The following is a 23,404-nucleotide window of genomic DNA, read 5'->3' as shown; positions in this document are numbered from 1 at the left end:
TATCTTTAACAGATTTAGTAGGCCTATGCAATTTTGCCCATGTTGTTGAAAACTGTCAAAATTGCAAAGTATAGGTGAAGACAAGCATGTTTTATGCTTATTATGTCTACAATAATTAGGCCTACTGATTAATTGATAATCAATCAAATGTTATTTTTTTTTGGTGTTTTATTTTGTTTATGTCATGAAAGGGGGTGGGACTTGGCTCTTTCTGGGCATTACGTTTCAGAAACGAGCCAATCACCGGCGCAGAATCACACCACTCCGCTGACGTCATATGAAGCGGACCGATAACATGACGTCTGGTTGAAGAAAGAGCTAAGAGCTAGCAAGGAAGCAAACAGTTTTTATATTACTCGCGAAGTTAAAAGGGGGAGATGTCGCCACGGTCCAAGTCTCAGACCGCTCAGTGTAACAGCCACTGTGGCCGCTGAAGTAGATATTTTGTGGAAATACCGGTTCATACGGAAGGAAATGAGCGATATTTGTAAAGGAAGTCGGGCGAAAAAAGTAGCTAGCTCGGCTGCTAGCTGTCGTTAGCAAGGACTTCTTTGTTTTGTTTTTTCATGTAAACATGAAGAGGAACTAGTTTGGTTGGTCAGCTTTAACATTCAACGTTTATGTAAGCGATTTATAACCATGCACATGGTATCTTTGGTAGCAGGTAGCTGAGTGTGAGTTCACGGTCTGTCGGATAGGAGGAAGACAAAACTAACATTAGCCACCGAGAGCAACTTTAGCAACAACAAGATCAGATTGTATATTTTTTTTTCCTTTTCCCTTTTTGCCCCCTTTTCTTTTTCTTTCTTTTTTTTTGACATCGGTCAGGAGGGGCACGAGTGGGGGGCACGAAGACATGGGCAACTGTCTCAAGTCTCCAACATCAGACGACATCTCTCTGCTTCATGAATCCCAGTCAGACAGGGCGAGTTTCGGTGACGGGACGGACCCGGACCTGGAGCCTCCTCCTCCGTACCAGGTGAACGGCTGCGAAAACACATTATAGGATATTTTCTGCCAGGCATATTTAAAAAAAAAAAGATTTAAAAAAATCGGCTTTTAAATCAGCAATTAAAAGACATTCACGTCGACTATTACCTGAGTAAACAATGAGGTTTTGGGGGAATTTTAACAAACTGGCAACAAGACAGCTGCTTTATTTTTCTGTCTGTCCCTGTCAGTCCACCTTAAATAAGTCGGGTGAAACAAGAGGTCATCAGCTGCTTTTTCCCCTTCCCCTTGCTTGTTTGTTTTATGTTGTCGCCCCCCCCCCCTCTCCTCTCTGTTACCAGGAGCCGGCTCATATGCCCATGTACCATCCCACGCCTAGCCAGGCCCGTCTGGCCACCCAGCTGACAGAGGAGGAGCAGATCCGCATAGCTCAGCGCATCGGCCTCATCCAGCACCTCCCTAAGGGTGTTTATGATGGAGGGCAAGACGGCTCCGAGAAGAAGATCAGAGAGTGAGCTGAGTTTTGTGTAAACGCATGTGATGTCTGCACAGAAGGAGGTTGCAATCGTGCTGCTGAGCCATTAAGTTATTTCAGAGTCGGCAGCTTTTTTGAAATATACCTCAACCTCAGCATTCATATTGTGACACTTTAAAAAAAAATATGAGCAATAGTTAAACTCTTGCTCTGTGGTGTGGCCCAGATGAAACAAAAGCATTTGTAACAAGGGCATGGAGATGAAACTGCCATTTTATGTTTGTAATGAAATAATTAGCTCATTACAGCTCAGTGTGCCTAATGACAGAAAATGAAGCAATAATGGGTTTGATACCCTGAGTGCACAAACTCACCGAGGGTGCTGTATTGCTGTATAGTAAAAGCAATGTTTTGCCACACATGGATTTTGATCCTCACTTCTAAAGTTGAGCATTAAGTGGTTTTATATCTGTGTTTGTTTAAAAACACATCTAGTGGCTTTAATAGGTGAAACTATTAAGGAAAAGCAGCCACTGCTTATTTTCTATCCAACAACAGCAAAATAAGCTTTGTTTGGCCATGTGACCACTCACATGTCTGAAATGATTAATCAGTTATTGATATTTTTGTGCAGCTTCCTATTTTAGGGACTGGTTTTCAGTTCTACATCTGCATCTTTCACGGCCACATTAGAAAGCAGTAGAGTGAAGGATGTCACACTACTCACAGATGACTCACTGTGATTATGTTATGCACTAGTCGTGTATTCAAGCTTGTTGGTGTCATCCCCTCTCAGGTGTGTGATCTGTATGCTGGACTTTGTATATGGGGACCCCATCCGGTTCCTGCCGTGTATGCACATCTACCACATGGACTGTATAGACGACTGGCTGATGCGATCCTTCACCTGCCCCTCCTGCATGGAGCCTGTGGATGCTGCCCTGCTCTCCACCTATGAGACCAACTGATTCTTCAACCCCCACCCCCCACACTTAGATCAAACATGGCCCCTGCAGCCCTAATCCACAAACAAACAAACATTACATCTGCCCTCTTACAGAGTGTGAGGAGCTAAAAAAAGAAAGAAAGAAAAGAAAATAGGTTGGCTGTTGTCTTGCACTTTTAAAATTTCAAAACTTACTCACCTAATGTTGGCCTTCTACGCCCCCAGGTCTACGTAAGCTGGTCTTAAATATCAGTTACACAAGTCAGTGAGAAACTGTTTCCAGTCGACCCTGCATGATTGTGTGTGCGTTTGTGCGCGTTTGTCGTGCTGAAGCAGCATCCAGTGTTGACGTTGAGCGTGTGAGATTTTTGTGTGTGTGTGTGTTTGAGAGAGAGTGAACGAGCTGTTTGGGCTGTTTGATGACTTTGCATCTCCACTTGAGCCGGTCTCAGTGGTGTTTCTCCCCAGCTAACCCCAGCTCACCTTCATTCCCAGTTAGTCCTGATTCAAATGGACAAATAGGTTAACAAATTATTGACCAAAATGCTAAAGAGGACTTCCTCCAAATATCGATCTCCTGCTCACACATGCTCACACAATGAAATGGCCCTACACTTTGGAGATGTGGGAATATGCAGCAGCAGAAGAAATTGCTCTCCTGTTAGTCAGGATTACAAAAAAAAAAAAAAAAAATAATGCACACACTTTACAGAAATCACCCAAAGTTTTTAAGTACACGGTTGTACTTAATGGAGATTAAGATATTACATAATATTTGTCTTTGGCTACTTCAGATAGCTGGACTTCAAAAACTGCTTTGAGTTGAAGGGAAAAATGTCGATGTGTAATGTGAATGTTTCACCAGGCGACGTGTAAAGTAGCAGGCAGCCAATGTAAAGGGCTCATTTGTGCATGGGCAGGTGGATCAGTCAGTCAAAAATTAGAAATGCTTGCACACACTTTTCATCTGATCCAGAGATTTGCACTTTACTTATAGGACAGTATCTAAAACAATATATTAATATATGTACCCTATAACCTTGCACTATCAATACTTCATTCCTTTATTTCCTGAGATGCAAAAGTTACATAGCTGATACAAGATCTTTTCAAAGCTGTCAGTAGTCACTTACCATGTTGAAGTAAGCCTGAAGATGTATTTCATGAAATCTGTGATTCCGTAGTGTGAGCCACCACTTTGTTCTGCTTGGTTTTTTTTTCTTGTGTGTTTTCTGTGTGTTAGTGAAGGGACAGAGGTTTGCACAAACTTAAAGGTAAAGTTTAACATTTTTGGAAAATCCGCTCGTTGACTTGACTTCGACACCTTTTACATGTCGGTGCGTTAGGCGTCGGGTTGGAGACAAGAGGAGGCTGGTTTAACTTAGCATAAAGACTGCATGGGAGCAGAGGGAGACAGCTAGCCTAGTTGGAAAAACAAGCCAACAGACAGCTAAAGGTCACAAATTTACATGTAGTCTTATTATTTTGTGCACAAACAGTAAAGTAAATATTGTGGTTTTACAGGGAGTTATGTGCTGTTGCACATCTAAGGATAGAAAAACATACAAAGAGTCTCATTAAGCTTTAATGCAAACATTTTCCTTCATGTGGTGTTTTGACGAGTGCGGCCTCGCATGTTGGTCCTAAATCTCCCATAGGTGTTCACCCAGGTTGAGATGTGATGACTGAGGACCACCGCATATGATTCACATCACACCATAAACATAATCATCGAACCATTCAAAGACTTCTCCTTTTTGCCCCGTTGATGGCGTCGGTATCATCCCGTTTCTCCACTCATTTCTTAGGTTTTCCTTTCAATTTGTCACCTGACTATAACTTCTTGAGAAAAACACCAAATTTGTCGTCTTCACTTGAATGAATTAGTGAGTTCAGTGGAGCTTGTAGGCTGTATTAAGAAACTTTACGGCCGAGTGAGGATAGGTTGAAGTTTTTATGCTGAACTCAGCTTGTCGCCTTCGATCTCCAGCTCGACATTAGGTGCGTTTCCATTACCCCTTGAAATGCGCAAAACCTAAATATCGAAATGAAAAACTGGTAATGGAAACACCTACATTTCGAAAAAAACTCTCAAATATCGCTAAAAAGTTTTTACGCTCTCATGAGGTGGTTTTTGAGACGTATCGATACAAACGTGTATCGCAAAAGTGTAATGGAAACACTTTTTTCGCTTTTCTACACGTCACCGGAGTTGTGTGTGTCCAGCTGTGTTGGTTTATGTAACTTGAGGGGACAAATGAACCACATGTTTATTGTCATGCATTGCTGACCTGGGCATTGTTTCTCATTAAATTAGAAAAACCTTTCCTATCATTCCCCTTTTCCGTGCATGGTTGAAGGAGACTGGCTCGCATCCACGCTCCCACTCCCTCCTGCACCGAAATGGTGTTCACACCAAACGCGATGCTGCGTTGTCGCGCGTCGAGATTACATGTAAAGTCAATGCACAGACGCGATTAGACGCGAAAATCGCGTCGCGCGAGTTGAAAATATTGAACTTTTGCGGCGACATCGCGTGACGCCGTGACGCGACAGTCTATCAGCGTTGAGATTCTGACACAACAATACACTGCTACTCACCGGGGACAGATGGACAGGCACTCCGCAGCTGAAATGAAGCGCCTGTAAAACTTTAACTTAGTTGGTGTCCTGCCTGGAGATCCTGGCACCAACCCTAGCAAGCAAGTCCTCAAACTGAGCAACACAACGGCCGCGACGCGATACGTAAACGGGGCTGAGCGGAGTTTTTTTTTACCTGCTCCACCAGGACCAGGTCGTCAAGGATCAGCTTCACCTCGTCCATTGTCAAGCCTACGGTAAAATGAGTTTAAATCCGTCCTGTTAGCTGGATTGACAGTAGAGGGGAGGGGAGGGGAGGGGAGGGGGGGGGGGGGGGGGGGGGGGGGACGCGATGACGCGAATTTACACAAATCGGTCACGCGTCAAAACATGAGCGATAGCGCGACGGATTCTCATTTGTCGCGTGAAAAAATCGCGTTCATCGCGTTTGGTGTGAACACCCCGTCACATAAACCAGTACGGGTGTGTGGACACAACCACCTATATTGTTGTCAGCGCCTCATCACCTCTGGTGTTAAAAGGCTCCGTTCTTTCTGCAGTCAGGTTAAAGCGCGCCACCATCCACCGTGTTGGTAAACAAATAGTCCCTCTATATCAACGGAGGCAACCGTGCTTGAGCGGCTTGGGTTGGAGGTGGTGTGAGTGCGGGCCAGCGGGGGACAGAGGAGGGGGCATTCGGGCTTCAGCACGGAACAACTGGCCCGTGTGAGTGCGCCCTTATTTGTGGCCGCTGCCGGCGCCACACGGGCTTTGCCTTTCAGCAATCAAGCGCTGTTTTTGTCTTTGTTAAAAACAATAACAGCAACAGCTGTCGGCAGCTGAGATCGCTGTGCCGTCACCATAGAAACGCAAGACGCATTAAGGCCAAGGGGGCAGTTGTCGGTCTGAGAAGTGAAGCTCACTTCCGCGTTCAAAAAACTGCAATCCCCCCGGCTTCCTCTGGGGGCTGGTACCAGAAGGGAGCATTCCCCATAGACCCCCATGTTAAAATCGCCGATTTTACGTCCTCAATAAACATGTTAAAAGCCTGGTACCATTACGTTTTTTGGTCTCAACCGATAGTTTCTACCCCCGCACACACTCTGAGGGGGGTGAATTTTTTTAAAACTCTACCGTTTTACTGTTATTAGGTTAAAATTCTGGCCAATTAGGGCGCGGAAACGTTGAGTGACAGGTCCGGAGACCGCTGCTTCGAGGCCAGTGGGCGGGCTCTCGGCCCACCGCTCCAAATATGGCAAGTCAAATCCAACATGGCGCAGTTCAAACCCCCGTAGTAGCGGCACAAAACAGACTCCCCCAAACCAATGGGTGACGTCACGGGTGCTACGTCCATTCTTTTTACAGTCTATGATTAAGGCTCATTCGCAAAATACCTTTCAATGGAAACACCCGCAAATAGCAATTGCACTTTTTCGAAGTTTCAGAAATATCGCTTTTATTTTGCGAAAATCTGTAATGGAAACGCAGCTAGTTACTGTATGAAGCAAGTGAGCAAATGATTTAATTTCCCAAAATGTCAAACTGTTCCTTTTAAGAAAGACACACAGCAACTTTTGTGGCGAGTTTTACACTTTTAAAAACTACAACGTCACTTTCTTTGTTATACGTCACAGTTTTTTTGTTTTGTTACATTACAGTGAATGTTTTTGTTGCTTTATTTCCATTCACTGTTGCAGTAGTTACAAATATCATTGTTTTACTATGTGGACTTGTTTGGTGGAAGTGTGACTGTCTCTCTGTTACCTGTGTTTTATCTTTTACCTTCACTTTTTTTGTTTGTTCATTTGTGTAAAACCCACTGTGTATGTCTAAAACTATTCCACTGGCTGACGTCTGGTTGTGCAAACCTCTGTCCCGGCTGAATTACAGTGTGAGAGACCTCTCTTATGGTGTGATAGTTAAAACCCGAGATATCAAGTTTTCCATTGAGCCTTTCCTTTGCTGTGTTTTTTGACTTAAGTTTATTCTGAAAATTAATATTTCCTGTAATCTTGATTTATTTCTTTCATTTCGGAAGGCTGAGATGCCCTCATGTTAAAAAGATAATAATAAACTGAAAAACACATTTTGTTTTTTTTGTTTTTTTGTTGAAAGATCAGGCAGTCATCCTCATCCGTGCACACACACACACAAAATAAAAATCTGTTGGGATCAGTGTGTGAAGTGGACTAAAAGCACATTTTTGTCACAGATTTGTGACCCTGTGATTACTAAAATGAGAGATTACAGAACACACGATTGCAAAATATTTCTTTGAGCCTTTCATTAGAGCGATCCTAGATTCTGGCAGCGGAGTGGAAAACGTGACGGTGTAATCAGGGTTCTCCATTTGACTGATGTAGCAACCGAGCCCAAACCATATTAGCAACGTTTACCCACTATATTCCCCTGGTTTGCATCAGATGTGGAGTAAATGTGTTATGAAGATCTGAGATAGGACTTTTAATTACAAACACAGGAGGGAAATCTTCATTTATCCCTGTCAACACAAGATGATATACCGGTATGTCTTAGTTACGTACACGGTCCTTACACACACAGAGGTTTACTGTGGGTTGTGGCATTGTATGTAAGAACCACGTAGTCATGTTTATGCACTTAAAAATAATAATTGATTGCAACATGCCCTTTCTTTCTTTCCAGATTAAGCACTGACACTGTTAATCAGCTTAGCAGTGTTGCAAGATCTGCATGCTTTTACTTTTGAGATTAGATTCAAAGACAACTTTGAGCAACACAATAAGGACAGACGTGGAAAGGTCACTTGTTCAAATGGCCGTAATGAGATTTTGTGTGGCAACATATTAAATCTCTGCAAATATCTCAAGAATTCAAGATGAATGATTATTGGCAGAGCTTGTGTTTGTAGAAGCGTCGGTTGGAACGCTTGCTTGCTCTAAAAGAAAAATGCTACAATGTCAAAAACAAAACATCTTTTTTTGTCTGATTCAAACAGGCAGATCAGAGCACAGGGTCAACATCAGACCTCAGGCTGAGAGGAATTTAGTTTTTGGTCCAGTAAATCCAGTAAATATTCAGCTCCATGCATGGTTCGGCCTGAGATCAAAAACATTGCCACTGTATTATTATTACAGATCAATTCAAACCAGCAATGTGTTGATCTTGATGAGTTTATTTCTCCACCCATGAAATATTAAAATCTACATCTTTTGTTAAAACCATTTCTGATATTTCTGAGCCATAGTACATTCAAGCTGGGACAAATTCAGATATACACAACATTTCCACAATCACTTTTATTTTCTTTAACAACCTGAGTTTCCTGCAAATGAAGACATACAATCATTTCTCCTGATAAAAAGCTTTATTTTTTCTGATACAATGTCACATTTAGTCTCTATTTATCCTAATACTGGGAAGCAGTGTTTAACCCTGTAATGGCCGACTACTCTTGATTTCCTGAGCGATGCGTGATCAGGGTTTGTACATCCCATGAAAAGTGACGGGAATGTTACACTCCACTTCTGCTCTGGCGACCTCGGACAGATCCTTGGCGTTGAGGATGAGGAGATACGCTGGTCTCTGGGAGCCGGGTGCAGCCACGATGGTCAACAGCACTCCTGTCGGGCACAACACGCAAATATCATGACACAGTTTCTATCATTTAACGCTGTGAAATGTTAAATTTATAGTTTCTATTGCTACTGACGTACCATCATCCTCATCTATCCCATCTGGAGTCTGGACAAACAGAGGCTCTGAGGGGTAGGAGTCTGGTTCTTGCCACACCCAGGTCTCCTTGGTCTTAACATTCAACTTGCAGATCTGCATACAAGTGGGAAAAACAAAATCAGTTCAAGAAACAGTTTATTTTACACACCCTGGATCATTTTTGACCAAAGGCCTTTTGTCCACATACCCTGTCTGGGATGAAGTGGTTGAGACCCAGGCCGTAGGCGTATGTGTAATTCTTCCCTCCGTACCTGCTGTAGTTGATCTGAGGGAACTCAAACGCTACACACATAGAAAACACATATTACAAGTGTTAAATAATGAAGATATTCTCCATTGAACTTCATTGTGTCCACTGTTTGATTGTTGTGTTAGCACCTTGGCGAGGCCCAGAGAACAGCACCTCGGGCTCCAGCCAGATCATCCCATCGGCATGCATCACTGCTGTGGCTGTGGTGTACGGCAGACTGACCAGGTTCTTCCCCTGCTCCTCCTACATCAAATCCATGATAAGATAAGACCAAATACATACAAAAAAACATATGTCTTTAAAAGACAAATTTGAGAATATGTAAATATGGAGGACTGATGACTCACCTTGTGGACATCCAGGGGAATGACGTATCTGCGGACCTCCGGCTGGGGCGCCATCATGGCCGCCTTTTTCACTTCGTCCCAGTTGGCTCTCAGGTTGGCCAGCCAGAGGTAGTTGTAAACAAACTCAAATCTGCAAGATGGAAAGAACCAGTGAGCAACACGAACACACCAACATCGATGGAGTGATATGTGAGAAGGCTTAAATGAAAGTGATCCGGTTACCCTTTCCAAGCACACAGATCAACAACGATGAATCCTTGGTCCTCGTAGCTGTTGATGTGATGAAACATGCCAATGGGTGCTCCTTTGAACTTCAGGTCAATGTACTCTCCTGGGTCTTTCTTGGCGATGTGGAACAAGGTCTATAAAAAGAGAGATTTTAGGAGGTGAGCTGACGATATTTTCAAATCATAAAAAGGTATGAATCTACGGGGAAGAACTTACTCCTTGGCTCTCATTGGACTCGAAGCAGTCCATGTAGTTGGAGCCTCGGATGCTCCAGGCGCTCAGGAACTTGAGCAGGTTGATCTTCACTGGTGTCTCCACAAAGACAAAATAGTTGTCTGACATCCCGAAGCTGACGATTGATAAGGAGAGAATGTTAAAGACTTTCTATGACGACGTGGAGAATTAACATACCCAGTCAGGGCCGTTGTATAGGGGAGAAAGGTGATGATGATTCTAGGGGCCCAGCGCCCTGTAGGTACCACAAAAACCCCAGTAGTCTAATCTTTGTATGACTGATTAAGACCCTGACTAATACTCATAGTTGCTGCATTAGCATCAAAAAAGTAGGCTAAATAAAAAATGTTAATACATACGTAGAATAAGGAAAAAAATGGAAAAGTTAGGGGGTAGGGGCCCACTTTAGTATTCTTTAAGGGGGCCCAAAATTCCTAGCAACAGCCCTGCACCCAGTGGATTACTGACACAAAAAAAGACACACCTGTGCACATAGGAGGGCTTGAACCGCTCAGCACTGGGGAACTGCACCACCACCTTGGACTTTTCAATGGGATCAGACTTATCTATGGGAGAAAGAAAAAGTCTCTAAGTGTTGATCACTTAAAGCTGCTACTTGTTGCATCCAAGTGATACTTTTTTATATATAACTATAGTCCAGTTGCTTTCGATTTAACCTCCTTTGAAATACTATGACCTGGGCAAATGAGAATATGCACCGGCTTATCCAAGTGATACCAACCTTTCTGTGTGGGTGGGGTCCTCACAATGTTGTAAGCCAGTGTTGCTCCTTTGCCCATGCAGTTTCCAATGTTGAACACTGTGCCATCAGGCTCAATGTGAGGGTGGGCTGTCACTCCATTAATGTTGATATAGTTGCACATGTCAACCTACGCATGAAACAAAAATATATTAAACGTGCTTAAATTTAAGGAATCATGCTGTTGTGAAGTTAAGGTTCAGTGATGCATTTATAGTAACATAACATACCTTCTTCAGTGTCTCCAAGGTGTCAGGGTTAACTTTAGTGATGTAGTTGGTTTCTGTTACGGCATAATAGTCCTCACCAACAGGGTAGACATTCACCAGGCAGTTGTCTGTGACCTCAACACCCTTGAAGTAAGAAAAAAACCTGCAATAGGAAAAAAAAAAAAGAGAGAGATTTCACACAAAGCTGTTGTTGAAGTGTGAGGTGATGCAAGACAAAGTCTGGAGATTATAGTGTAAATGTAAAAACAAAATATCTTGCATTAAGATTTAAGTGTTTGTGTCTGTGTGCAACCCACCTGGAGAAAATGTTTTTGCAGGGATCAGGATATGCAAATGTCCCAAACTCGGTGATCACCACCCTCTTCTCTGTGATGGCTCGTACGTAAGCGTCTGTTCTGACAAACCTGAGACAGAGGGAGAGATTGACAAATGAGGAATTTAATTCCAAAACCTCAGATATAAACTTGTTGAAATGTCATTGCTCAGTACCCTGAGAAGATGTATGAATATATCCTAATAATAGGTTCAGCTGCTGAATCATTGATTGTGTTACAGTGACTTGACAAAAATGAATCTTTTGTTCGGAGCAGAGGTCCTGTGTTTCTCTACAAATCTGAAATCTTACCTCCTCTACACACCATGCAGAAACTTGAAGCTCATATTCCTCTCTCTCTCTCTCTCTCTTTTTTTTTAAATTGTTGTTTAAGTTGTGGTATTATCTCATGGTGGTCATAAAACCTTTTGTGAAAAGTCTTCTTATAGAGTCTCCAGACAACTATGACACAGCAAAACTAGAGGGGCACAGACCTCTGCTAAGGCTAGTGTCAAACAACGTATGCGCAAGACTTAAGAGAAAAATATTTATAGTGAATAATTTTGATCTGCCTTAAAATGTGAAGTGTTCCTATGCACCATCCCTCCATCAAGTTCAGACCACAACATAGAGACAAGAACCTTGATCTCAAACATATTTCAAATCTTTACAGGTTGATTTTGATGCATCATGGAAACCAATAGTTTCAAAGCTCCAAGGTGAAAAAGATTATTGGAAAATGAACAATTCTTTGCTCAACTAGGGCAATGGTGGAGCTGTGGTGCTGTCCTTAGATTCTTACTTTCGGAAGTAGGTGACCTGACCATTCTTGAAGTCAAATTTGTGCATTAGGGCCTGGCCATCAAAGAGGTGATAGAAGGGTTCATCTCCAACCTCGAAAAGCCCCGGTCCCAAACGGAGAAGACTTCCCTTCAGGAATGAAGGAATCCTTCCTGTAAAACATGATGAACATAAATGAGAGACTGTTCTTTAAAAAATAACATTGGAAAGCTGCATTAGGAGTCTGCTTTTGGTGCCACTTATGTGCTCTCAGAGGAAAGAATAAAAAGCCACAAGTAAATTTGCCTAACGGTGCGACTGGTAGACGAATGTCAAAGAATCATTTGCCTGCAGTCTATTTCTGTCTGAGAGATGCAAACAAACCTGTGACTGTTGCTGGAAGACACTCAGACAGCTCCTCGCATGTCTCAAAAATCTTCCTGTAGCCACCAGCTGGGTGTTCAAATCTGTCATCGGAAAGCAAAGACATCAACAAACATCAAAGCCAAGGAAATTGTACTGGAAGAAATTTCTAGCAAGTGAAATATGAGTTAGTTTAAATCACAAAAGGCAGCATTAGGTTGTGGAGTTCATGTGTGTGAACTTTTAAATCCCACAGGAGCCCCATCAGCTGCCGACACACCAACTACACAAGGTCACAGGGTCACATTTCAGAAAGTTTATACAAGGTCTAAAATATGAATGTATTTATAAAAGCTGAAATTGCCACTGCTTTAGAAGTACATTGTCCCCCATAGTTATAAATCTTGAGAAACTCACCGGCTGACCATGTTTCCTTCTCGCAGTAACAACACACACACACACGAAACAACTCTTAGCAGAACCCCTGGTCACTTCTGAACTGCAAGCCTCTGATCTCCCCATGGATTTGAGGGTATTTATTCGTCTGGGCGCCGTCACAGTCACTGCAATTTGCTCTGTAAACCTTTCTCCTGGCCAATCACGTCGCAACGTGAACAAGAATCCCATTGTGCCAATATCCTCTGCTAGATGGCTCAATGGCTGCCCCTCTGAAACCGGATTTATTGCAGAGAATATTTATCACAGTGAACCACGCTTTTCAAATTGTGTTGCAACTGTACATGTGATTTTCTTTTCAGCTGTATCACTTGTTCAGATTTAGTGCTTCAAGATATAGTCATGCTGAGTCATACTAAGTATAGTATATTTGACAATATCGCCAATGTGCTGAGGGTTAAAAATAATAGCACAAATTGGGCCTGGATGAAAATTCAGTAATTAACAATATATTCAATTCACATTAATAAGCAATACAAATAAAAGGCTTTGGTCATATGTATCAATTAAAGCCTACACTTTAAAATTTTAAATGTTATACATTTATAACAAGAACCATTGAGATCAACACTGTAATGTTATTTCAGGACATTACTATTGTCTAATTTTAGTTGAATTATTTTCTGAGGCAAAAGATTAACAGCACGAGCAGAAAAATATTGTGAAACAATAAAAACATTGAACCCTCACAGCTATTATTAGGTGCTATTGTACAAAGACTGTTGCACACAATACAATCTGGTTGAAATGCGGCCACTTGTTCTTTATTCTGAACAAAAAAAAGCCTTCACTTGCTTGTCTCAGTGCAGCTATAATCTAGGGTGTGGGGATTATGTCCGACGTAGGCATGAAGACAAATGCTATATTGTTCCTCCTGGGAAAAAACACCATTAGCAGGGAGAGTTCCTCCAGACACAGGTCTGTCAGGGGCAGGGTTGTGGTGTGGCTGGTGGACACGTGGGTCGGGTTTAATCAGCAACATGTAACATTTTTGTGATAACGGATTAATCCAAAAAGTTTTCTTTTTTTTTTCTCAACACTAAAACGTAACTGAGGGTCAGTGGTCAGAGCTATTTTTTGCTGCTGGAGGGAATCAAGACAAGCAAATCTGTATGTGAACAAAGCTACAAAAAAAAAATCAACAACAACAACCAAGATGTGTCCATGAAGTTCACTCATTTTAACTCAAACTAAAAAAAAAAAAAAAAAAAATGAACTTTTTGTTTTTTGTTCTTTACAACTTTTTTTAATTTGCCACAGACTTTATGTTTGAGTTCACTGAAATGATGAAAGCAGCTGAATATGTGGAATATGAGATTCAGATCAGCAAGTGAATTGTACAGAAAATATTCACTTCATACACAAGACACAACATCACGTCAGATACCCGAGTTCCTATTTTCCTATGAATAAAAACCTGTATGTCTGTCCCCAAAAAATAAGAGTGAAATGTCAGCATCCAAAAAAACAACAACAACCGCACAAATTACAAGAATAATCTATTACCAACACTTACACACATTTATGTTGGATACAGCAAGCCTGTATAACAACCAGGATAAAAGAACAGTAAGTTCATAGCATCTCTTTTGTGTCTGTTACTGCATGGTTTATTTAAAATCGCAACATGTCCAATAAAAATACATGTAGAACTATTTAGGTCTTCAAATCCTTTACATTAAAAAGGTAATACTACACTATCTAGGCATATGTAGGTATAACAGGATTAGGAAAATGTACTTGAAGTATCAAAAGTATTCAAAGCAGCAAAATACCCCATGAGACTGTTTTAATATTTAGTAGCCTATATTGTGTTAAACCATGGGATTATTCCCACATTTGTATAATGTTGCAATTATTTCTGATGAAACTATAAAATACAGGGGAAGCAACCAGTGATTATTTTAATCCTGGATTAAACTGCTGGTCTCGTTTTGACACACGAACAGTAAAACTTCATATATGTATTCAAAATCATTAAAAACAAATTAAAGAAATAAAGAGGCACCACCACAAACAAAGTAGCCTAGGGCCTACAAAATGGATCAAATTTGTAGCTATGTACAATATTGAGGTCACAGAGTTACATCATTCATTTCATGTTTTCCACAAGAGTAAAATCTCTTGATTTTTTCTTTTTCCTTCACAGACTGAATACATTAATAAACAGTAGCACGTTCTTGTGGAGGCAATGTCAGAGTTTCACATTGATTTACTTTCCTACTTCATCTTTGTTTACACATCTGCAGAAACACTGAAAAAGAGATTTGGTTTTGAGGTGGAGCCATATGCTTTCTGTCATATAGACAGTGAAACTATTGAACATCTTTTCTACTCTTGTCCAGTAGTCACACTATTTTGGAAAAATGTGTTTGATTGGTTAAAAAATGAAATAGAAAATGTCACACCCTTTAATAAAGAACACATCCTTCTTTTCAAAGATGATGCCCCCTTAGGAATGTCAAATTTGTTGAATATAGTATTACTTTTGGGCAAATACCATATACACTGTTGTAAATGGAAAAGTAAATCCCCGTCAATAATCTGTTTTAAAAATGAACTAAACAAATATTTTAGTTCCTTATATTTACTGGCAGATGGAAATGAAAAAATTAATGGTATGATGGAAATTGCAATACGATGTAATTTGTTCATTTGTGAAGAGTCCCAATAAGTACAATGCCTTCAACTTGTGTTATATCTTTTATTTTATTTTATTTTTTATTTTTTTTCATGCATTTAAAATAGCTGTTTATTATTCAGTGCCAAGCCTTGTAGATTTAATTTTCTATTTTTTTATTGTAAGAATAGTAATGTCTTTGGAAAAAAAGAATGCAACAGTTTTCCTGTTTGAGAATGAATGTACATTTTGAAAACAATAAAGTTTGAAAAAATGTTACACATAGAACAAAAATAATTTACACATAGAAGAGGGCAGAGCGCCCTCTGTTGGTGACTGACTGCAGGTCAACACTTTACCTACCTTTTTCACAGTAGCCTATCACTCAGATACATGCTGGTGCGCAACACTAATGAGACGAAAGCAAACATTTGAAAAACTGCGAACAGTTTATTATTATTATTATTATTTTTTAAATAAACGTTAGTTAAGTGTAAACCTTACACAGTCTATGGTTCACATTATTTTAACCTAAAAACTCTGCGCATGCGCACGTTGAAGAGGATTCACCGAACATGGCGGCGGACTGACTGACTACCAGTCTGTTGTTGTAGTTCAGAGCGAACTAACACTTAGCCAGCTAATTACCCTCAGATAACTCGCTGTATCAACGAGCAGGGAGCCGTCGGGTTTGTCAGATCTCAGCGGTTTATTAACGGTGTGTTTTTAGTTGAATCGTTTTTTTTTCTGTCTTTCTTTCTTTCTTTCTTTCTTGGGAAGATGAGTTACAGCACGAAGGTGGTCCAGGTGACGAACGTGTCGCCGAGCACGTCGTCGGAGCAGATGAGGACGCTGTTCGGGTTTCTGGGAACCATCGAGGAGCTCAAGTTGTTTCCTCCAGAGTGAGTTAGTTCATCAGCCGCTGGTTCACGAAGATAAATAAACAGTAGCTGGGTTGGTGCCAAACATCGGTAGGGACGAGGACATAGGCCAGTGCTGTGCTAGCTACAGATACGGCTAACAGTAACCTAATCTTACCTGACGTTAAATTGATTTGACTAATCGATATGTGATTGAACACAGGTGCATCACAATGTCTGCAAATTGGCCTGTAAGTATAGTTTGCAATGATATGTTAGAGGCGACGAGTACATGATTAGTAGAGTATTTGTTTTCTTTTACATTAAATTTTTTTTATAGCTTTCATATAAAATAAATATATAGAAACTAGTGTCGATCACACTAATTGTCCGATAATTCCCTCCTGCTTTGCATGAGTACGTGTCTTAGTTTTGTGCGGTGTCACAATTAACTATCTATTGAATGTTCTGACTAGTGAGTTACCTGTTTTGGATTAATTCCTCCAGAGTCTGATTTTTGTCTGATCACTGGTCAAAAACCTAAAAGAGAAAAGCAGCAAAACATGACAATTTACACTCAAGAACCAGTGCACTTTGATTTACTGAGTAACATATTTCTTGTTAAATACTCTGCAGACAGTGTAATCGATTTCGACTTGTGGTTGTACAAATTTGACTATTGACACCACCTCCTCCTCATTTTTTTTTTACACACTAACCACTTTTCATCTTGTGTTTTGTCTACACTATGATCACTTACACACTAAATGAAATCTAAAACTCAAACTCCATCTGACAGCATTGATCTTGGCCTGTTGTAGTGATGGGACATTTTACACTTTTGCTCAAACTCTGCCTATGATAGATACTTTTTTATAATGATGACAATCATGTTTATGATTGATTTACATTTTACATAAACTGTTGTATACATGTTTGGGCTCCTGTAACATGTTGGGCTTCCTCCACAGTGATTCTCCGATGCCGGTGACGTCGCGGGTCTGCTTTGTGAAGTTCCAGGAGCCGGAGTCCGTCGGAGTGTCCCAACATCTGACCAACACTGTGTTTGTGGACAGAGCCTTGATCGTGGTGCCGTTTGCTGAAGGTTTGTCTCTTAGTTATTCTACATGTATGAGCGGTTCTTGATGACTGAATGGCATGATGCCTGAACAGTGACAATATAAAATAATAGCAAAATAAAAAAAATCATCCATCCTATTTGTGAAGTGCACAAGTCAGCTCAGCCTGCTCTGTTTATGTGAGTTTAGTTGGTATGCTGTCGTAGCACATGCCATATCTGTTTTTATCACCACAATGCAATTCTCCTCATAAACTGGAATTAACATTTGAAAAATATGCATATGTCGAGCTGTGTGTGTCTTGCTCTGCATGTAGAAAGTGCAGGATACCAAAATCTGCGTCACAGACTAGGAGTTGAACGTTCCCAAGCTGTGGGCGCTGCAGACACCCTCAAAGTTACAGAAGTGAAGTTGTGTTTAAACTCTTAACCACATGCATTTTATTTTCTCCCCCATATTGGACTATCCACTGTTAAACTTCTCTCTGTTATTTGTGTGTGTGTGTGTGTGTATGTGTGTGTGTGTGATTTTTGTAGTGAAGAAGGCAAAAGCAGCCCCCTCGTTGATGGCTGAAAGTGGTCCTCTGCCTGCCAACAGGGGATTGTAGACATTTGCAAAGGCCAGCAAGCATTCAAGCCCCCATCCCTCTCTTTTTGTGTCCTCTATTCTTTCTTTGCCCTCTCCTTCTCTTTCCTTTTGTCCAGCTCTTTTTCCAGGTGGTTTAGTTTAGACCATAAAGGTCAGAATTGAAGGACGTAGCCTGAACCGGTGCTTATTCTGCACTATTTTGCAACACTTTTGAATTCTGCTTCGCCATTCATTTTATGGCTAAAGCTTTGTTCCTTTCACAGATGAGGCTGGAAATACGCTTGATTTTTCTTTCTTCTTCTTTTTGTCACCAGATCTCATGTAAAAGACAAACAGACTGTTGTCCAAAAAACACATTTTTAAAAGCACATCAGGGAGCCACACCGTTGCACAGGGTGACATGTTTATTCATTACAATGAGCACTTGGCACTGCAGTTTATTTTGAGTAAGTGCCAGAGGCGCCATCCGGCTGCTGAAAATAGTTGCTACTGCACCAAAATATGTATTAATCCACCACTGTCAGACAGAACTGACAGATGGACAAAGTCATAGTAATTTTTTGTTTTTTTCATGGAATTTATTGACAGTAACACAAGAGTATAACCAGCCTCTTCTTAAAAAAAAAAGATTTATTTAACTGAAATAAAAAGAGATTTGTGTCTGGTGGGAAAAGGCTTTGATAAAAGACTGCTTATGAGCAGTTTTGCCAAAACCTCAATACCACAGGCTTGCTGAGACTGAACAGGCTTACTAAGTCAATTCACATTATTCCAATAGTCGAGCAAAGTGTGGGGCTATAAATAAAGGAACACTAGTCAATGATTGGTTGTTTGATATAACGGTTTAACTCCATCTCGTCATGAGTTGTCTAAGATGCCCACCCGACATGACACAGTGTTGGTAATATTCTCTTTAACAGTGGTCTTCTTTTGTTGTTGTGTTTTACAGTTCTTTTTCCTGGCTCAGCCAGTCCTGTATACCAGGCCCTGCTGAAAATACCACCCAACAGTTTTGTCTCCTGCAGCAATTTCTCTCTCCAGTGTGCTTCTTTGTTTAAATGTTGTCATCACTGTGTGTCCGTATTTATGTGAAGGAGTTGTTTGTATGGGTGGATTTATGATTATGAGGTGTTTTTATTTTTTTTAATTGTGGGCCATTTTTAAAAGAACAGAAGAGGCATGTTTCAAATAAAGATGATGCAGTTATTCTTTAATTGGACTGTGGTAGTGCAGATTGATCAAAGCAGTCATCCTAATTGATGCAGTGACAGGTAAGGTATGCTAGAATAATGATGTACAAAAGGCACGCTACCTACCCTTAATTCTGTTATTGCCATTTAGTGTATAAACCACTTTATCCTCTGAAATGTGTTTTGGTAAGTAGACACTGATAGCTTGTGTAGTGTTCTTGCCAAATCCCTAAATTTCTCTTTGTTGTGTGTATCTCGATTTTTCTCTGTGTGCTTTTAGTAGCGAAGCCGCCAGCGTGAGTCGCTTGTTTCAGTAAACGTCTAAATGAAAATTGAGGGCACACCCAACTGGAGAAGCAGCTGTGCTTGCTAACGTTTGGTTCATGACTTAAAAAACACGTTCAGGTGATATATTCTTGGCAGTGTTCATTGGAGTAGTGTGATTTATTCCAGCTAGAGTTATGTCACTGCAATGATTTTGTTGAATTAAAGGGAATTCTTCTCTGATCTGTAAGGTAACCATTCTGTTGAACCTAATTTGAAGAAATGCAGTGTGAAGTCTTTCCCAATGTCTCTCTGTAGTTGATGCTTGTGTGTGTGTGTCTGTGAGAAGATGTAGTTCTCTACTAATGCCTGATTTTACTTTCCTGTAGGATCTATTCCAGATGAGGCTAAAGCTTTGTCACTGTTGGCGCCAGCAAATGCTGTTGCAGGAATTCTGCCAGGAGGAGGACTTCTTCCAACACCCAACCCCATCCCCAATCCACATGTAAGACCCCATCCTAACTGTTAATGAGTGAATTAATTGTTGATCAGCCGTAAAATACACTGTTGTTGAGTTTTACAATTCATTCATCAACTTGCTCTTACAACAGTCGACAAAACACACTCACCTCAAAAGTTGTTGTTTTTTGTCTTGCAAGTTTTGTTCCCTTTTTCCCCTGTCTCAGCTTTCACATTTGAAAACTCTCCCTTGTTATTTGTGGGTAATGTTGTTCTTGTGTGATTACGGGTTTGAACTGAAATAGTGATCCATGGCCACAGCTGTCAGCTCCATTATTTCCACTTTTTTAAAGCATATTTTTGGGGCTTTTTAACCTTTTATAATGAAAAGCACAGTAGAGAGAGAGAGAGAAAGAGAAACAGGAAATGGGGAGGCAGAGAGAGAGGGAGTGACATGCAGGAAAGGGCCGCTCGATGCAGGATTTGAACTGGGGCTGCCTGCAGTGAGGACTGTAGCCTCAACACATGGGGAGGCTGCTCTACCAACTGAGCTAAACACCGCCCCTATTTCCACATTTTAACATCAGCACAGTACACGAACACATAGAAGATGTCAAGATGTAAACAATAAGCTTAACGTGGGTTTTCTTCTCCCCTCATGTTCCAGATGGGAGGGAATCCTTTTGGTGCTCCGAACATGGATGCAATGGCTGCGTTTGGCTTCCCAGGACCCAGTATGAATCCACAGGTGAGAGGTCATCTTGAATGACAATGATTAGTTTTATTTCCTAAAATCTTCATCGTTTAAAATGCAGCATGTTCGCTCTTATAGATCAATGCAAACTCATCCTTACTTCCACTGTCTTCTCACAGGCTGCTGATCAGCTGTTGAAGTTCATGACAGATCCAAAGTATGTTTGTGTAAATATCTTCCTTCATTGTCTGTAAATTGTGTTTGAAAGCATTTTGAATAACACATTTGGCGGCGTTGCAGGTGAATTAATGATAATTCCTTTGTTTAGACTGAATCCCCTGGCTGCTGGATTAAACCTGAACCCAGGCTTGAAGGCCGACACATCCAATAAAGAAATCGAAGAGGCCATGAAGAGAGTCAGAGAGGCTCAGTCGCTCATTTCTGCTGCTATCGAACCTGGAAGTGAGTGCACAAAAGCAGGACCAGGACTTTCTTGCCAGGATGTTGACGTTGCATTTTGAAACTGTTATTTCTGCATTGCAGTGATTGCAGCATTTTTCTACCTTACCTTGTGTCGAAACTGTTTTACCTTGAAAATCATCAAACAATGTCTGGTTTTGTTGCCCTGCAGACAAGGAGAGCAAAAAGAAGCGTTCTCGGTCCAGGTCCAGGAGGAGGTGGTCCAGATCACGTTCAAGACACAGGTAAAATTTTCCGCCTATGATGTGAATGATTGAAAGAGAAACGTTGTAGAAATGCAGCAAGTAAAATGGTCTGAATGTTTGTTTGCAGGCGATCCAGAAGCCGATCGAAAAGACGATCAGGCTCGAGAAGCAGGAGGCGCTCCAAAAGCCCTCGCAGGAGACGCAGCCACTCCAAAGACAGAAGCAGGCGAACGCGAAGCAGATCCAGGTGGATTAACTGTTTAAAACCTCAACCTTTAGCCCTCTTTCTCAGATCAACAGCCTGTCGGACATTTTTAAAACATTTCATTTCTTTAGAGATCGAAAGAAGGACGACTCCGGCAGAAGAAGATCTAAAACACCCCCCAAAAGCTACAGCACAGCCAGGAGATCACGCAGCGTGAGCAGGTGAGTACAGCCTGGAGTTGTTATGTGCTCCAGCAGAATGTAAGTCCAATAACTTGTCAATCGTCAGTCTCCAGTCACGACACTGTGTTAACCTCAGTTCTGTGCTGCACAGGAGACGCAGGAGAAGTCGCAGCGGCAGCCGAACTCCTAAAAAGTCCCCTAAAAGGAGAAGCTCCAGGTCTCCATCACTTCGAAGGTTGGTGTGTTGACATTTGTAGTTAATACAGTTAATCATAGTATGCATATTTTAAGACCCAGAAGAAGACAACATTTCAGTCATAATAGACATGAAAGCACCCATCATGTTTGATTTGGTTTGAACGAACTCTGTTGTATTTGTTTGATCTGAGCTAAGTAGGAGCTAAAAGTCCCTGTGGCCCATTGTTGTGACCTGAAGTCCTGGGAAGAGTATGCAAAGTTCATGTTGATATTTTGGCGTAGACCTTTTTCTTGTGGGTCACCGATTTCATTTCCTGCTGGATATTATTTCCTGCATAAATGCTGAGCGAGGCCTGCACCTTGTCATCAGTCCTTTTTGTTGTATGCGTTATTCCGGGACTCCATCTTGAACCCCGATGGGGGGGAAAAAAGTTTTCAATCAAAACAAAATAGTTGGCCTGTAGCAGTTCCTGAATCTTTTGAATATTTAATGAAAATCGGTCCATCAGATCATATGACTTCATGCTTGGTACATTCTGGACATTTTGTGACATGGAGGACTTCTGCTCTGCTCCCTCCACAGACACAAGAAGGAGAAGAAAAGAGATAAGGAGAGAGACAGAGACCGCAGGAGCGATAAAGACCGCAGTCGTGAGGAACGTGAACTCTCCACCAGCAAGAAAAAGAAGAGTAAAGACAAAGAAAAAGAGCGGGAGAGGAAACCAGACGGCGAGAAAGGAGACGTCAAGGTTGGTTGTAGTGAATTTGAAAAACTTTCACGCTTACACATTCAGAACATCTACTCTGATGTAAACCAGGGCCGGAGGCAGTAACGCTTTAAAATGTCACATCCGCCGGTTTCCTCTGGCAGATCACCAGGGATTACGACGAGGAGGAACAAGGCTACGACAGCGAGAAGGAGAGAGAGGACAGGAAGGATTCGGACGACTCTGCGTTGTCCCCTCGCTCAGTAGAAGGCAACGGTACGGCTCGGCCCGTGAAGCAGGCCAAAGTCAACGGAGCCGACGATCACCACGAAGAGGACATGGATGTCAGCGACTGAGGGGCCCGTCCAACCTTTTCCTACATTATCCCTCCATTTTGCTTTTGAAGGTGTTTCTCTCCACTGGGGAAAATGTCAAATGTTAAGTGTGTTTGAAATGTATTGATTTTTCATGCAGGAATGTACAACACTTGACTGTCAAGTCCTTTTTGTCCAATACTGACAAACAGTTTCTCTTGCTTTGTCACATTGCTTAAAGTCCCCTTATGTTTTTTTGCCTCTACAACTGTAATCAGTTAGAACTGGAAGAGGGCTTGCTTTCCTTTTTTAAGCTTGTGTTGTGAGATTTTGTCACCTCTTTATATATTTTATCTTTTGTTTAGTGTTTTGACGCTTATGGGCCTCTTTTTGGAAACAGTTAACTTTTGCTTCTTGTCTGAAAGTGTTGATTGTTTTATCAAATATTTCTTTTATAATAAAGCCTACGGGTATTCGGAGTACCAAAACTTTGAAGGGATCATTCCCAGATTTTTTATAACCTCAGGTGGCGGTGAGACACGCTAGTTAAAAGTCTTGAAAAGGTAAAACTGATATGGATAAAATAACCAAACCAAATGAGTAAACACCTGCAACAATCACACTGATGCAGTCACACATTAAATATATTAAAATGTCCATAGTGGCCGTATACATCTGAAGATATGGAATTGGTAGATTTTCTCTGTCATGTCACCCAAACAGAAAATGTGTTACTATAAACTATTCCATCA

The 23,404-nt window shown here is 41.2% G+C and overlaps 3 protein-coding genes across 3 annotated transcripts; 2 read left to right on the top strand and 1 right to left on the bottom strand.

The window, feature by feature from the left end:
• The first annotated feature begins 278 nt into the window (after positions 1 to 278).
• LOC311000901 (RING finger protein 11-like) lies at positions 279 to 2,405 on the top strand. The gene is made up of 3 exons (XM_083991781.1): positions 279 to 979; positions 1,293 to 1,462; positions 2,223 to 2,405. Exons 1-3 carry the CDS (start codon positions 857 to 859, stop codon positions 2,392 to 2,394), a joined length of 465 nt encoding a protein of 154 aa, XP_083847907.1. The 5' UTR covers positions 279 to 856; the 3' UTR covers positions 2,395 to 2,405.
• Positions 2,406 to 8,408: 6,003 nt separating this feature from the next.
• Positions 8,409 to 12,298, bottom strand: rpe65a (retinoid isomerohydrolase RPE65 a; the record flags this gene model as incomplete). Its single annotated transcript, XM_083991779.1, has 13 exons — positions 8,409 to 8,554; positions 8,648 to 8,759; positions 8,854 to 8,948; positions 9,045 to 9,159; positions 9,264 to 9,393; positions 9,486 to 9,625; positions 9,708 to 9,840; positions 10,210 to 10,291; positions 10,468 to 10,615; positions 10,716 to 10,857; positions 11,012 to 11,119; positions 11,831 to 11,981; positions 12,193 to 12,298. 13 exons carry the CDS (start codon positions 12,296 to 12,298, stop codon positions 8,409 to 8,411), a joined length of 1,608 nt encoding a protein of 535 aa, XP_083847905.1.
• A 3,522-nt stretch (positions 12,299 to 15,820) lies between these two features.
• On the top strand, positions 15,821 to 23,008 carry LOC311000900 (uncharacterized protein). Its single transcript, XM_083991780.1, has 12 exons — positions 15,821 to 16,149; positions 17,079 to 17,212; positions 19,618 to 19,733; positions 20,355 to 20,435; positions 20,561 to 20,598; positions 20,710 to 20,843; positions 21,013 to 21,085; positions 21,174 to 21,293; positions 21,383 to 21,472; positions 21,585 to 21,668; positions 22,215 to 22,380; positions 22,503 to 23,008. The coding sequence occupies exons 1-12, from the start codon at positions 16,028 to 16,030 to the stop codon at positions 22,692 to 22,694; spliced, it is 1,350 nt and encodes a 449-aa protein (XP_083847906.1). The 5' UTR covers positions 15,821 to 16,027; the 3' UTR covers positions 22,695 to 23,008.
• The last annotated feature ends 396 nt before the right edge of the window (positions 23,009 to 23,404 follow it).

This window comes from Trachurus trachurus (assembly GCF_905171665.1).
Source record: "Trachurus trachurus genome assembly, chromosome: 17".
Lineage (NCBI taxonomy): Eukaryota > Metazoa > Chordata > Actinopteri > Carangiformes > Carangidae > Trachurus > Trachurus trachurus.
Note: the sequence above shows the minus strand (reverse complement) of the source record. Positions and strands in the feature narration are given on the sequence as shown.